General features: G+C 49.2%; 1 protein-coding gene across 1 annotated transcript in view; it reads right to left on the bottom strand.

Moving 5' to 3' along the window:
• The window catches only part of LOC143973851 (atrial natriuretic peptide receptor 1-like), a 157,559-nt gene extending 141,711 nt beyond the window's left edge, over nt 1–15,848 (bottom strand). Inside the window, exon 1 of the mRNA XM_077474711.1 lies at nt 14,533–15,848. Within this exon, the coding sequence (XP_077330837.1) occupies nt 14,533–15,223 (691 nt within the window). The 5' untranslated portion in view covers nt 15,224–15,848. The remainder of the gene's footprint in view (nt 1–14,532) is intronic.
• Between the last annotated feature and the right edge of the window lie 1,240 nt (nt 15,849–17,088).

Here is a 17,088-nt window from a genome sequence, read left to right as displayed (position 1 = left end):
GACCTAACCTCCTATCACACCTCACCTCTGATACTGACCTAACCTCCTATCACACCTCACCACTGATACTGACCTAACCTCCTATCACACCTCTCCTCTGATACTGACCTAACCTCCTATCACATCTCACCTCTGATACTGACCTAACCTCCTATCACACCTCACCTCTGATACTGACCTAACCTCCTATCACACCTCTCCTCTGATACTGACCTAACCTCCCGACACCCATCACCTCTGATACTGACCTAACCTCCCGACACCCATCACCTCTGATACTGACCTAACCTCCTATCACACCTCACCTCTGATACTGACCTAACCTCCTATCACACCTCTCCTCTGATACTGACCTAACCTCCTATCACACCTCACCTCTGATACTGACCTAACCTCCTATCACACCTCACCTCTGATACTGACCTAACCTCCTATCACACGTCTCCTCTGATACTGACCTAACCTCCTGTCACACCTCTTCTCTGATACTGACCTAACCTCCTATCACACCTCTCCTCTGATACTGACCTAACCTCCTATCACACCTCTCCTCTGATACTGACCTAACCTCCTATCACACCTCTCCTCTGATACTGACCTAACCTCCTATCACACCTCTCCTCTGATACTGACCTAACCTCCTATCACACCTCTCCTCTGATACTGACCTAACCTCCTGTCACACCTCTTCTCTGATACTGACCTAACCTCCTATCACACCTCTCCTCTGATACTGACCTAACCTCCTATCACACCTCACCTCTGATACTGACCTAACCTCCTATCACACCTCTTCTCTGATACTGACCTAACCTCCTATCACACCTCACCTCTGATACTGACCTAACCTCCTATCACACCTCTTCTCTGATACTGACCTAACCTCCTATCACACCTCACCTCTGATACTGACCTGACCTCCTATCACACCTCACCTCTGATACTGACCTAACCTCCTGACACACCTCACCTCTGATACTGACCTAACCTCCTATCACACCTCACCTCTGATACTGACCTAACCTCCTATCACACCTCTCCTCTGATACTGACCTAACCTCCTATCACACCTCACCTCTGATACTGACCTAACCTCCTATCACAGCTCACCTCTGATACTGACCTAACCTCACGACAAACCTCACCTCTGATACTGACCTAACCTCCTATCGCACCTCACCTCGGATACTGACCTAACCTCCTATCACACCTCACTTCTGATACTGACCTAACCTCCTATCACATCTCACCTATGATACTGACCTAACCCCCTATCACACCTCACCTCTGATACCGACCTAACCTCCCGACACACCTCACCTCTGATACTGACCTAACCTCCTATCACACACCTCACCTCTGATACTGACCTAACCTCCTATCACACACCTCACCTCTGATACTGACCTAACCTCCTATCACACACCTCACCTCTGATACTTACCTAACCTCCTATCACACACCTCACCTCTGATACTGACCTAACCTCCTATCACATCTCACCTCTGATACTGACCTAACCTCCTATCACAGCTCACCTCTGATACTGACCTAATCTCCCGACAAACCTCACCTCTGATACTGACCTAACCTCCTATCGCACCTCACCTCGGATACTGACCTAACCTCCTATCACACCTCACCTCTGATACTGACCTAACCTCCTATCACATCTCACCTCTGATACTGACCTAACCCCCTATCACACCTCACCTCTGATACTGACCTAACCTCCCGACACACCTCACCTCTGATTCTGACCTAACCTCCTATCACACACCTCACCTCTGATACTGACCTAACCTCCTATCACACACCTCACCTCTGATACTGGCCTAACCTCCTATCACACACCTCACCTCTGATACTTACCTAACCTCCTATCACACACCTCACCTCTGATACTGACCTAACCTCCTATCACATCTCACCTCTGATACTGACCTAACCTCCTATCACAGCTCACCTCTGATACTGACCTAATCTCCCGACAAACCTCACCTCTGATACTGACCTAACCTCCTATCGCACCTCACCTCGGATACTGACCTAACCTCCTATCACACCTCACCTCTGATACTGACCTAACCTCCTATCACATCTCACCTCTGATACTGACCTAACCCCCTATCACACCTCACCTCTGATACTGACCTAACCTCCCGACACACCTCACCTCTGATTCTGACCTAACCTCCTATCACACACCTCACCTCTGATACTGACCTAACCTCCTATCACACACCTCACCTCTGATACTGGCCTAACCTCCTATCACACACCTCACCTCTGATACTTACCTAACCTCCTATCACACACCTAACCTCTGATACTGACCTAACCTCCTATCACATCTCACCTCTGATACTGACCTAACCTCCTATCACACCTCACCTCTGATACTGACCTAATCTCCCGACACAACTCCCCTCTGATACTGACCTAACCTCCCAACACACCTCACCTCTGATACTGACCTAACCTCCCGACACCCATCACCTCTGATACTGACCTAACCTCCCGACACATCCCACCTCTGATACTGACCTAACCTCCTGACACAACTCACCTCTGATACTGACCTAACCTCCTGACACACCTCACCTCTGATACTGACCTAACCTCCTATCACACCTCACCTCTGATACTAACCTAACCTCCTATCACACCTCTCCTCTGATACTGACCTAACCTCCTATCACACCTCTCCTCTGATACTGACCTAACCTCCCGAGACCCATCACCTCTGATACTGACCTAACCTCCCGACACAACTCACCTCTGATACTGACCTAACCTCCTGACACACCTCACCTCTGATACTGACCTAACCTCCTATCACACCTCTCCTCTGATACTGACCTAACCTCCTGACACACCTCACCTCTGATACTGACCTAACCTCCCGACACCCCTCACATCTGTCCCAACTACCTTAACCCTAACTACAGAAATGTATCCTTGATGCTGACCTAACCTCCCAACTCTCTTCTGACATAGTCCCAACACTCCTACTCATCTCTGACACTGAACTATCTTCACAGTTCTTCCTCAATATTGACTTTAAACAATCGACCCCCCTCTGATCCTGACCTAACCTCCCAAATCCCCTCTGATATAGTCCCAACATTCCAACTCATATCTGACATTGACCTAACCTCCCAATTCTTCCTCAATACTGACCTAACCTCCCAACCCACCTCCAACATTTATACAACCTCTACCCAGATTTGACAAGAGAAACACTGCCAGAGGGGCTTCAAACCTCTTCTAGATTTAGTTTGTGCCCCCAACACTGGGGATCCTCCTCCCTCTGATCTGCCATACTGCACTATCCCGAGGAGCTCAAGGACTTTTGACGGATATTAGATATTCAATTCCCGCCACTCCCAGGATCATCTGATCGTATAGACATGTTAGCTTTCTGAATGATCATACATACACATATGAAGTTCCATCCTTGTACACATATGAAGGTCCTTTTTCATACACATATGAAGATCTTTCCTCATACACATATGAAGGTCCTTCCTTGTACACATATGAAGGTCCTTCCTTGTACACATATAAAGGGCCCTCCTTGTATACATATGAATGTCTTTCCTCATACACATATGAAGGTCCTGCCTCATACACATATGAATGTCCTTCCTCATACACATATGAAGGTCCTGCCTCATACACATATGAATGTCCTTCCTCATACACATATGAATGTCCTTCCTCATACACATATGAAGGTCCTTCCTCATACACACATGAAGGTTCCTCCTTGTACACATATGAAGGTTCTTCCTCATACACATATGAAGGTCTTTTCTCGTACACATATGAAGATCCTTCCTAATAGACATATGAAGGTCCTTCCTCATACACATATGAAGGTCCTTCCTCGTACACATATGAAGGTCCTTCCTCATACACATATGAAGGTCCTTCCTCGTACACATATGAAGGTCCTTCCTCATACACATATGAAGGTCCTTCCTTGTACACATATGAAGATCCTTCCTAATAGACATATGAAGATCCTTCCTCATACACATATGAAGGTCCTTCCTCGTACACATATGAAGGTCCTTCCTCATACACATATGAAGGTCTTTTCTCGTACACATATGAAGATCCTTCCTAATAGACATATGAAGGTCCTTCCTCATACACATATGAAGGTCCTTCCTCCTACACATATGAAGGTCCTTCCTCATACACATATGAAGGTCCTTCCTCGTACACATATGAAGATCCTTCCTAATAGACATATGAAGATCCTTCCTCATACACATATGAAGGTCCTTCCTCGTACACATATGAAGGTCCTTCCTCGTACACATATGAAGGTCCTTCCTCGTACACATATGAAGGTCCTTCCTCGTACACATATGAAGATCCTTCCTCATGCACATATGAAGGTCCTTCCTCGTACACATATGAAGGTTCTTCCTCGTACACATATGAAGGTTCTTCCTCATACACATATGAAGGTCCTTCCTCGTACACATATGAAGGTTCTTCCTCGTACACATATGAAGGTTCTTCCTCATACACACATGAAGGTTCCTCCTCGTACACATATGAAGGTCCTTCCTCGTACACATATGAAGGTCCTTCCTTTCTTGTACACATATGAAGGTCCTTCCTCATACACATATGAAGGTCCTTCCTCGTACACATATGAAGATCCTTCCTCGTACACATATGAAGGTCCTTCCTCTCTTGTACACATATGAAGGTCCTTCCTTTCTTGTACACATTCTCCTGATTTTGTCTTCAATTTATGTTTTTACAGTTTTGATCCAAAAGACTGATTGGGTGAAATACGATTAACATAATTCATCAGATTTATGACACAGAAATTGATCTTCAGATAAAACGAGAAAGTTTGACTCATAAGATCTGACATTTCCAGAACACAACGCCTATAAATTGCTTTATCTCGCTTTCATTCCCCTACATGTGAGACCAACAAACCTGTAATCGGTTATAAATTACGAGCAGATCTCATTACAGTCCCTGAGCTGGATGGGGTTGAGCTTCATTGAAAGTATCTCCATTCCCATCTGCTGCCCAGAGATTTGTATAAACAATCTATTGTTACACCGCCGGAGAGAAAAGAGCACGACTTCAGGAAGAGGGTTTTTACTTATACTCGGAAGGTTTTCCAAAATGTTTCTATCCAAATACTCTGAATAATGAGGCTCAAGACCCACAAGAAGAAGAGACCTCTGAGGTTCCTATATAGAGCTCCAGACACAGGAGAAGAGACCTCTGAGGTTCCTATATAGAGCTCCAGACACAGGAGAAGAGACCTCTGAGGTTCCTATATAGAGCTCCAGACACAGGAGAAGAGACCTGAGAGGTTCTTATATAGAGCTCCAGACACAGGAGAAGAGACCTGTGAGGTTCTTATATAGAGCTCCAGACACAGGAGAAGAGACCTGTGAGGTTGTTATATAGAGCTCCAGACACAGGAGAAGAGACCTCTGAGGTTCCTATATAGAGCTCCAGACACAGGAGAAGAGACCTCTGAGGTTCCTATATAGAGCTCCAGACACAGGAGAAGAGACCTGAGAGGTTCCTATATAGAGCTCCAGACACAGAAGAAGAGACCTGTGAGGTTCTTATATAGAGCTCCAGACACAGGAGAAGAGACCTGTGAGGTTGTTATATAGAGCTCCAGACACAGGAGAAGAGACCTGTGAGGTTGTTATATAGAGCTCCAGAGACAGGTGAAGAGGAGACCTGTGATGTTCTTATACACAACTCCAGACCAAGGTGAAGAGGAGACCTGAGGGATTCCTTTATGGAGCTCCAGACACAGGTGAAGAGACCTGAGGGGTTCTTATATAGAGCTCCAGACAGGTGAAGAGGAGACCTGTGAGGTTTTTACATAGAGCCCCAGACACAGGTGAAGGTCCGGTCCCGTTCTCCAGACACAGATGAAGAGAAGACCTGTGAGGTTCCTATAAGAAACTTTAGACACAGGTGAAAAGGAGACATGTGAAGTTCTTCTATGGAGCTCTATACACAGGTGAAGGTCCGGTCCTGTTCTCCAGACACAGGTGAAGAGGAGACCTGTGAGGTTCTTATATATAGAGCTCCAGACACAGATGAAGAGGAAACTTGTGACGTTTTCATATAGAGCTCCAGGAAGAGGTGAAGAGGAGACCTGAGGAGGTTCCTATATAGAGCTCCAGACACAGGTGAAGAGACCTGAGGGGTTCTTATATAGAGCTCCAGACACAGGTGAAGAGAAGACCTGCCAGGTTCTTATATAGAGCTCCAGACACAGGTGAAGAGGAGACCTGTGAGGTTCTTATATAGAGCTCCAGACACAGGTGAAGAGGAGACCTGTGAGGTTCTTATATAGAGCTCCAGACACAGGTGAAGAGAAGCCCTGCCAGGTTCTTATATAGAGCTCCAGACACAGGTGAAGAGACCTGAGAGGTTCTTATATAGAGCTCCAGACACAGGTGAAGAGACCTGAGAGGTTCTTATATAGAGCTCCAGACACAGGTGAAGAGGAGACCTGTGAGGTTCTTATATAGAGCTCCAGACACAGGTGAAGAGGAGACCTGTGAGGTTTTTATATAGAGCTCCAGACACAGGTGAAGAGGAGACCTGAGGGGTTCCTCTATGAAGCTCCATACACAGGTGAAGGTCCGGTCCCGTTCTCGAGACACAGGTGAAGAGGAGACCTGAGGGGTTCTTCTATGAAGCTCCATACACAGGTGAAGGTCTGGTCCCGTTCTCCGGACACAGGTGAAGGTCCAGTCCCGTTCTTCAGACATACATGAAGAGGAGATCTGTGAGGTTCTTATGTAGAGCTCCTGACACAGGTGAAGGTCCGGTCCCGTACTCCGGACACAGGTGAAGGTCCGGTCCCGTACTCCGGACACAGGTGAAGGTCCGGTCCCGTACTCTGGACACAGGTGAAGGTCCGGTCCCGTACTCTGGACACAGGTGAAGGTCCAGTCCCATTCTCCGGACACAGGTGAAGGTCCAGTCCCATTCTCCGGACACAGGTGAAGGTCCAGTCCCGTTATTTGGACACAGATGAAGGTCCGGTCCCGTTCTCAAAACATACATGAAGAGGAGATCTGTGAGGTTCTTATGTAGAGCTCCAGACACAGGTGAAGAGGATACCTTGGAAGTTCTTCTATGACACAGGTGAAGGTCCGGTCCCGTTCTCCAGACACAGGTGAAGAGGAGACCTGAGGGGTTTCTCTATGAAGCTCCATACACAGGTGAAGGTCCAGTCCCGTTCTCGAGACACAGGTGAAGAGGAGACCTGTGAAGTTCTTCTATGAAGCTCCAGACACAGGTGAAGGTCCGGTCCTGTTCTCCAGACACAGGTGAAGAGGAGATCTGAGGGGTTCTTCTATGAAGATCCATACACAGGTGAAGGTCTGGTCCCGTTCTCCGGACACAGGTGAAGGTCCAGTCCCGTTCTCCAGACATACATGAAGAGGAGATCTGTGAGGTTCTTATGTATAGCTCCTGACACAGGTGAAGGTCCGGTCCCGTACTCTGGACACAGGTGAAGGTCCAGTCCCGTACTCCGGACACAGGTGAAGGTCCAGTCCCGTTATTCGGACACAGGTGAAGGTCCAGTCCCGTTCTCCTGACATACATGAAGAGGGAACCTGTGAGGTTTTTATGTAGAGCTCCTGACAAAGGTGAAGGTCCAGTCCCGTTCTCCGGACACAGGTGAAGGTCCAGTCCCGTTCTCCAGACACAGGTGAAGGTCCAGTCCTGTTCTGCGGATACAGGTGAAGGTCCGGTCCCGTTCTCCAGACTTACATGAAGAGGAGATCTGTGAGGTTCTTATGTAGAGATCCTGACACAGGTTGAAGGTCCGGTCCCGTACTCCGGACACAGGTGAAGGTCCAGTCCCGTTCTCCAGACACAGGTGAAGGTCCAGTCCCGTTCTCTGGACACAGGTGAAGGTCCAGTCCCGTTCTCGCGACACAGGTGAAGGTCCAGTCCCGTTCTCCAAACATACATGAAGAGGAGATCTGTGAGGTTCTTATGTAGAGCTCCTGACACAGGTGAAGGTCCGGTCCCGTACTCCGGACACAGGTGAAGGTCCGGTCCCGTACTCTGGACACAGGTGAAGGTCCGGTCCCGTACTCCGGACACAGGTGAAGGTCCGGTCCCGTACTCCGGACACAGGTGAAGGTCCGGTCCCATACTCCGGACACAGGTGAAGGTCCGGTCCCCGTTCTCAGGACACAGGTGAAGGTCCAGTCCCGTTCTCTGGACACAGGTGAAGGTCTGGTCCCGTACTCCGGACACAGGTGAAGGTCCGGTCCCGTTCTCGGACACAGGTGAAGGTCCGGTCCCGTACTCCGGACACAGGTGAAGGTCCAGTCCCGTTCTCCGGAACACAGGTGAAGGTCCAGTCCCGTACTCCGGACACAGGTGAAGGTCCGGTCCCGTACTCCGGACACAGGTGAAGGTCCAGCCCGTTCTCCGGAACACAGGTGAAGGTCCAGTCCCGTACTCCGGACACAGGTGAAGGTCCAGTCCCGTACTCCGGAACACAGGTGAAGGTCCAGTCCCGTACTCCGGACACAGGTGAAGGTCCAGTCCCGTTCTCCTGGACACAGGTGAAGGTCCGGTCCCGTACTCCGGACACAGGTGAAGGTCCAGTCCCGTTCTCCGGAACACAGGTGAAGGTCCAGTCCCGTACTCCGGACACAGGTGAAGGTCCGGTCCCGTTCTCCGGACACAGGTGAAGGTCCGGTCCCGTTCTCCGGACACAGGTGAAGGTCCGGTCCTGTACTCCGGACACAGGTGAAGGTCCAGTCCCGTACTCCGGACACAGGTGAAGGTCCAGTCCCGTTCCCTGGACACAGGTGAAGGTCCGGTCCCGTACTCCTGACACAGGTGAAGGTCCGGTCCCGTTCTCCGGACACAGGTGAAGGTCCGGTCCCCGTACTCCGGACACAGGTGAAGGTCCAGTCCCGTTCTCCGGAACACAGGTGAAGGTCCAGTCCCGTACTCCGGACACAGGTGAAGGTCCAGTCCCCGTACTCCGGACACAGGTGAAGGTCCAGTCCCGTTCTCCGGAACACAGGTGAAGGTCCAGTCCCGTACTCCGGAACACAGGTGAAGGTCCAGTCCCGTACTCCGGACACAGGTGAAGGTCTGGGTCCCATCTCCGGACACAGGTGAAGGTCCGGTCCCGTTCTCCGGACACAGGTGAAGGTCCGGTCCCGTTCTCCGGACACAGGTGAAGGTCCGGTCCCGTTCTCCGGACACAGGTGAAGGTCCGGTCCCGTACTCCGGACACAAGAGAAGGTCCGGTCCCGTTCTCTGGACACAGGTGAAGGTCCGGTCCCGTACTCCGGACACAAGAGAAGGTCCGGTCCCGTTCTCTGGACACAGGTGAAGGTCCAGTCCCGTTCTCCGGATACAGGTGAAGGAGACCTGAGATTTCAGTTCAGGGTTTTCGGAATCTGCTGAGTCCCTACCCCGGATTGGGGTGGGGAGATTGGCCTGGGGCTGTGCTTGTTTGGTAACAATAAGTCTATAACTCTACATCTGGCGCTTTGCCCGCTGGCAGAGGAAGCTCCTGTGCCAGCCCCCCCCCCCCCCCCCCCCTCCTCCTCTCTTCCACCTTCCCGACGTATGTTAGAAAATGGCTCCTGGTAATGTCTGTTGGTTATTCATTCAATGGATCTGCAAGCGGCTGACTCCCCGAACTGCCACTTAACTCCTTCATGACCTGAATGCGGTGGGCAGGGCAGCGCCCGAGGGCGGCGGCGAGCGCGGCATTCCACACTCCTCAATGCCGGTATCGTCACAAAAAACTGACACCGTGCCAAGTTCTATGTTATTGCGCTTATTCAGCTGTCGCCCATTGCAACCTCAGATTTCCGGCTGCTGTAATAAAATCAGTTAGAAGCCGCTTTCAGATTGGCTGCTCTGGAATTGTGCAATCGAAGGAAGGTTCTGACGTGTTACCTGAATTCTAATAAAAAACGTTCTTGCCTTTAAGCTGACCATACACTATACAATCTGATTGTACAATCGCCCTTAGAGCTACCATCATCTATGTAATGCCTATGTCTATATATATATATATATGTGTCTATTTAATGCCCGCCACAATCTACAGGTCCCCGCATCCTCTGCATTTCAAAAGATGACACAGGATGCTGGCACTTGTAGTTCCACAAGAACCAGCTGGCAGTTCATTAATTGTTTGCATTTTGGTACTTGTAGTTCCACAACTACTGGAGCCTCAAATGGATTTGCCGGCTACTGGATGCCTATGGATATTTTTGGAGTTGCAGTAGGTCAGTGTTTAACCCCGGGACTTGTAGTTCTACAACAGGACTTTTCTGCATGTTGCTTTACCATTAGGTCTGGGTGCATGCTGGGACTTGTAGTTCTCCATCGGGTCATGGCGGCGTGCTGTGTTTTGTAGTCCTGCTGCATTTAAAGGTCTGCTAGGAGATGTGGTTCTCCAATAGGGCTATGGGCATGCTGTGTTTTGTAGTCCTGCTGCGTATAAAGGTCTACTAAGACTTGTAGTTCTCCATCGGGTCTATAGGCATGCTGTGTTTTGTAGTCCTGCTACATTTAAAGGTCTGCTAAGACTTGTAGTTCCCCGTTGGGTCTATGGGCATGCTGTGTTTTGTAGTCTTGCTGCATTTGGAGATCTGCTAGGATTTGTAGTTCTGCAATTGGGGGTATATGGGTGTGCTGTGTTTTGTAGTCCTGCTGCATATAAAGGTCTGCTAGGACTTGTGGTACTCTATTGGGTCTATGGGCGTGCTGTGTTTTGTAGTCCTGCTGCATTTAGAGATCTGCTAGGATTTGTAGTTCTGCATTGGGTCTATGGGCGGGCTGTGTCTGTAGTCTCGCTGCTCTTATCGTGTGCTGGGACTTGTAGTTCTGCTACAAGAAAAAAAAAAAAGGGGCATGCTGGGACCTGCAGTCCTACAGAACACAGCCCCCCCCCCCCCCCCACCTCTATTATCCTGCTTTTCCACTCCTGCAGATACCAGGAAACAGAGAGACAGCTGTACGCAGCAGCCGCCTGACCCTGAGGAATTTTGCTGATCCTCGACTCCTCCAGCAGATATTTGGACTCATTAAATGTCCAATCCTTGCCCTGCCACACCTTCCCCCCCCCCCCCCCCCCATTGTCACCACCAACATCCTCCTCCTCCCCCCCCCCCCCCCAGTGCAGAATTCACAACCCGCAGCCAACAGCGACATGCAGCGCTGGCCTCGGGCGCCCTTCCCCAGCAGGCGAAGAACAAATGCGGCGGAGCCTCCGCGGAATTAAACATTAATGTCTTCTTAACTGCCAAAAGTTAATTTCTGTCTCCATCAATTCGAAATCAGTTAACAGGCAGGAAAGCGGAACCGCGCGTATTCCTGCCGCACATAATGTAACGCCTGAATACAACCGCTGTCATTGACCCTTGTCCCCCCCCACCCCGACCCGCATTGTGACCACTCATCATCTACAACCGCCATGGTGACCTTTTTATAAACATTTCATGAATCATGTCAAGGAAGCTGATCTAAATAATGCTAATTGGATGTGACGTCCAGCATGCTGGCAAATGCCCCCAAACATTTTCCAGCATGCTGCAAGTTTTTTGAGGCACTTGGTGGCAAGATCTGTCCTGTGCAAGATGCTTGTAGTGTACAACCATGAATGGTCTTGTGGGTCTACAAGATGGACATTTGCATGCTGAGAGTTATAGTTCTGCACAGTTCTATGTTTACATGGGACTTGTACATCTACAACTGCTTTTGGTCTACAAGCCTGAATAGTCTTGATGGTCTATAAGATGGTTATTTGCATCCTGAGAATTATAGTTCAAGCAGGTCTATGTTGACCTGGGACTTGTACATCTACAACTGCTTGTGGTATACAACCCTGAATGGTCTTGTGGTCTATAACTTTGAATGGTTTTGTGGTCTATAACCTTCAATGGTCTTGTGGGTCTACAAGATGGTTATATGCATGCTGGGAGTTATGGTTCTGAACAGGTCTATGTTGACCTGGGACTTATATGTCTACAACTGCTTGTGGTCTACAACCACTGACTGTCTTGTGGGTCTACAAGATGGCTATTTGCATGCTGGGAGTTCTGCACAGGTCTATGTTTGCCTGGGACTTGTACATCTACAACTGCTTGTGGTCTACAACCTTGAATGGTTCTGTGGGGTTACAACCCTGAATGGGTTCCTGGGTCTATAAAATGGTTATATGCATGCTGGGTGTTATGGTTCTGCATATGTCTATGTTGACCTGGGACTTGTACATCTACAACTGCTTGTGGTCTACAACCTTGAATGGTTCTGTGGGTTTACAACCCTGAATGGGTTCCTGGGTCTATAATATGGTTATATGCATGCTGGGAGTTATGGTTCTGCACAGGTCTATGTTGACCTGGGACTTGTACATCTACAACTGCTTGTGGTCTACAACTCTCAATGTTCTTGTGGGGCTACAAAATGGTTATTTGCATGCTGAGAGTTATGGGACTTGTACGCCTACAACTGCTTGTGGTCTACAACCATGAATGGTCTTGTGGGTCTACAAAATGGTTATTTGCATGCTGAGAGTTATAGTTCTGAACAGGTCTGTGTTGACCTGTGACTTGTATGTCTACAACTGCTTGTGGTCTACAACCACTAATGGTCTTGTGGGTCTACAAGATGGCTATTTGCATGCTGGGAGTTATGGTTCTGCACAGGTCTATGTTTGCCTGGGACTTGTACATCTACATTGTGGTCTACAACCTTCAATGGTTTTGTGGGTCTACAAGATGGTTATTTGTATGCTGGGAGTTATAGTTCTGCACAGGTCTATGTTGACCTGGGACTTGTACATCTACATTGTGGTCTACAACCTTCAATGGTCTTGTGGGTCTACAAAACGGTTATTTGCATGCTGAGAGTTATGGGACTTGTACGTCTACAACTCCTTGTGGTCTACAACCATGAATGGTCTTGTGGGTCTACAAAATGCTTATTTGTATGCTGAGAGTTATAGTTCTGCACAGGTCTATGTTTGCCTGGGACTTGTACATCTACAACTAATTGTGGTCTACAAGCCTGAATGGTTTTGTGGATCTACAAGATGGTTATTTGCATGCTGGGATTTATGGTTTTAAACAGGTCTATGTTGACCTGGGACTTGTATGTCTACAATCACTTGTGGTCTACAACCCCTAATGGTCTTGCCGGTCTACAAGATGGCTTTTTGCATGCTGAAAGTTATGGTTCTGCACAGGTCTATATTTGCCTGGGACTTGTACGCCTGCAACTGCTTGTGGGTCTACAAGATGGTTACTTGCATGCTGAGATTTATGATTCCGCACAGGTCTAGGTTTTCCTGGGACTTGTACATCTACAACTGCTTGTGGTCTACAGCCTTCAATGGTTTTTGGGTCTACAAAATAGCTATTTGCATGCTAAGAACTATGGGACTTGTATGCCTACAACTGCCTGTGGTCTACAACCCTGAATGCTCTTGTGAGTATACAAGATGGCTTTTTGCATGCTGAGAGTTATTGTTCTTCACAAGTCTATGTTTAGCCTGGGACTTGTGTATCTACAACAGCTTATGGTCTACAACCCTGAATGGTTTTGTGGGTCTACAACCCAGAATGGTTATGTGGGTCTACAACCCTGAATGGTTTTGTGGTCTACAACCCTGAATGGTTTTGTGGTCTACAACCCTGAATGGTTTTGTGGGTCTACAACCCTGAATGGTTTTGTGGGTCTACAACCCTGAATGGTTTTGTGGTCTACAACCCTGAATGGTTTTGTGGGTCTATAACCCTGAATGGTTTTGTGGGTCTACAACCCTGAATGGTTTTGTGGGTCTACAACCCCGAATGGTTTTGTGGGTCTACAACCCCGAATGGTTTTGTGGGTCTACAACCCTGAATGGTTTTGTGGGTCTTTAAGATGGTTATTTTCATGTTGGGAGTTATAGTTCTGCACAACTGCTTGTGATCTACAGCCCTGAATGGACTTGTAGGTCTTCAAGAAGCCTACAAGTAGTTGTTAAGCCCCATACACACTATCAGATTTTCTGCTGATTTTTTTCCTTCAGCTTTACCAAAACCATGTAGTGAAGGGCCGGCCTGATTGCATACAAATTGAAACTCCTAAGGTTTGACCTCATATTATATTGAAACTCCTAAGGTTTGACCTCATATTATATTGAAACTCCTAAGGTTTGACCTCATATTATATTGTAACTCCGAAGGTTTGACCTCATATTATATTGTAACTCCGAAGGTTTGACCTCATATTATATTGTAACTCCGAAGGTTTGACCTCATATTATATTGTAACTCCGAAGGTTTGACCTCATATTATATTGTAACTCTGAAGGTTTGACCTCATATTATATGGTTTTGGTAAATCTGAAGGAAAAAATCAGCATAAAATCTGATAGTGTGTATGGGGCTTTAGAGAAACTTGTTGGTGTTGCATCATTACCCCCTCAAGTTGGCAAACAAAGATGGCAAGTTATTTACTTACTGCGCCCTCTCTGCTTGATGTACTGGATGGTGGAGGTGTGGTTGATCACTCCGTACTCTTTCATGTTCATATCCACCACGGTCATATTGTTAAACTTCGGCAGCTCCACGAAGGCTCCCTCGATGGTGAAGTAGCAGGCACGGTCGTCCTTGTCATCGCTGTATATGAGCATGGCACGACTGCTCCAGTTGTACTGCTGGTGGATGTGCATCAGAAACTGCGCCAGCTTGGAGTGGACAACACCCGTCCTGGTGATGTATTTGTATTCCTCATCCTTGACTCCGAACCCAATTGCCGAAGCTCCGGCCGTGATCAGGGGGACCTTCCAGTGCTCGGTAAAGCGGACCACCGGAGCGGCCGAATAGATGCACGCTGGGCCCAGGAAGACGTACGGGTGGTAGATGAACTGCATGTCCACTGCGGTCACCGGGGCGGCCGACTCGGAGCACCTCTTGTGCTTGTCCTCAGTGTCGCCGTAAACCGCCCAGAGGTGAAAGTCCGGGAGGAGGTCGCGGTCAGCGTTGACGCGGTCGATGGCCATCTGGATGGCGGGTCCGACCCTGGGCAGTGCCCACGGGTATGAGGTGCTGGTTTTGGGCAGCAGCACAGCAATGGTGAGGTTCTGGGCTTCTTGGGAGCAGTGGCAAACCACCCAACTGACCAAGAACACTAGCGCCCATCTCCCAAGCATTTTTTAGAGGGTCCTGGCTCTACTCTTACCCATACGCCAAGAAGAAGGGGGGACTTGAGCCACTCTGCGCCCTCTTTCAAAGATTCAGAGGAGAGTATCGCTGGCCAGAGAACAATTACGGAGATACATCCAAGGCGTCGTTAACCGGTTCCCATCTGTGAGTCCCTTCGCTCCCATCCATGAGATCGTAGCTGCTGGAAGTGGCTGGGGCACAGAAATTCCGATTATCCGGAGGCAGGCTTCCTTCTTTCCTTCCCCTGACTCAGTGACAAAAGGCTTGTTATCATAAGCTGTGCAGCTTAACCCCTTCCTGGCTGGATGTCACCAAGGTACACAAAAAAAAAAAAGGGGGTCACCCACGTTGTCCCCAACCCTGACAGCGGTCCAAGTGGATCTGACAGCCGTGGAGAGACCTATGGAGGGGGGGTACTTAGAAAAGGAGAAGGAGGAGGAGGAGGCAGAGGAGGTGCTGGCCGCCAACCCTGAAACTTGGAGAGAATGCTGGAGATCAGAACCCGGAGATTTTGGCTTTCGCAGAGCTGCAAATATTTATCTGGTGACTGGTGAGCGTATCTGTGTGTGTGTGGGGGGGGGGGGGATATAGAATAATTGTCCAATCACCCTCTGGAGAATGGGGGCAGACTTTCAGGGATGGAGAGGGAGAAGTTCTGCCAATTCCAGGTATTGGAGGAGGAAATGAGGGTGTGGGCAGTGGGTATGTCGGGGGGGGGGAGGACAGGGCATAAGTGGGGTGTCCCCAGGGGGTGAAAGATGTGAGCGCTGGGCGGGAATCAGGCTGAAGTAAGTCTGACAATTGGGGCAGGTACTCCGGGAATGGGGGGGGGGCAGAGGATATGTATGAGAGAGGAGAGAAGAGACAGGTACTCTGAGAATGGGGGGGGGAGAGGATATATATGAGAGAGGAGAGGAGAGACAGGTACTCTGGGAATGGGGGGAGAGGATATGTATGAGAGAGGAGAGAAGAGACAGGTACTCTGAGAATGGGGGGGGGGGGGGGCAGAGGATATGTATGAGAGAGGAGAGAAGAGACAGGTACTCTGAGAATGGGGGGGGGCAGAGGATATGTATGAGAGAGGAGAGAAGAGACAGGTACTCTGAGAATGGGGGGGGGGGCAGAGGATATGTATGAGAGAGGAGAGAAGAGACAGGTACTCTGAGAATGGGGGGGGGGGCAGAGGATATGTATGAGAGAGGAGAGAAGAGACAGATACTCTGAGAATGGGGGGGGGCAGAGGATATGTATGAGAGAGGAGAGAAGAGACAGGTACTCTGAGAATGGGGGGGGGGGGGGCAGAGGATATATATGAAAGAGGAGAGGAGAGACAGGTACTCTGGGAATGGGGAGGGGGGGCAGAGGATATGTATGAGAGAGGAGAGAAGAGACAGGTACTCTGAGAATGGGGGGGGGGCAGAGTATATGTATGAGAGAGGAGAGAAGAGACAGATACTCTGAGAATGGGGGGGGGGCAGAGTATATGTATGAGAGAGGAGGGAAGAGACAGGTACTCTGAGAATGGGGGGGGGGGGGGCAGAGTATATGTATGAGAGAGGAGAGAAGAGACAGGTACTCTGAGAAAGGGGGGGGGGGGGCAGAGGATATGTATGAGAGAGGAGAGAAGAGACAGGTACTCTGAGAATGGGGGGGGGGCAGAGGATATGTATGAGAGAGGAGAGAAGAGACAGGTACTCTGAGAATGGGGGGGGGGGGGCAGAGGATATATATGAGAGAGGAGAGGAGAGACAGGTACTCTGGGAATGGGGAGGGGGGGCAGAGGATATGTATGAGAGAGGAGAGAAGAGACAGGTACTCTGAGAATGGGGGGGGGGGGGGGGGGCAGAGGATA

The sequence above is a fragment of the Lithobates pipiens genome, unplaced genomic scaffold, assembly GCF_037356315.1.
Source record: "Lithobates pipiens isolate NorthernLeopardFrog02 unplaced genomic scaffold, aLitPip1_a1.2 Scaffold_124, whole genome shotgun sequence".
NCBI lineage: Eukaryota > Metazoa > Chordata > Amphibia > Anura > Ranidae > Lithobates > Lithobates pipiens.
The sequence above is the reverse complement of the archived record's forward strand: the minus strand, read 5'-3'. Positions and strand labels throughout refer to the sequence as shown.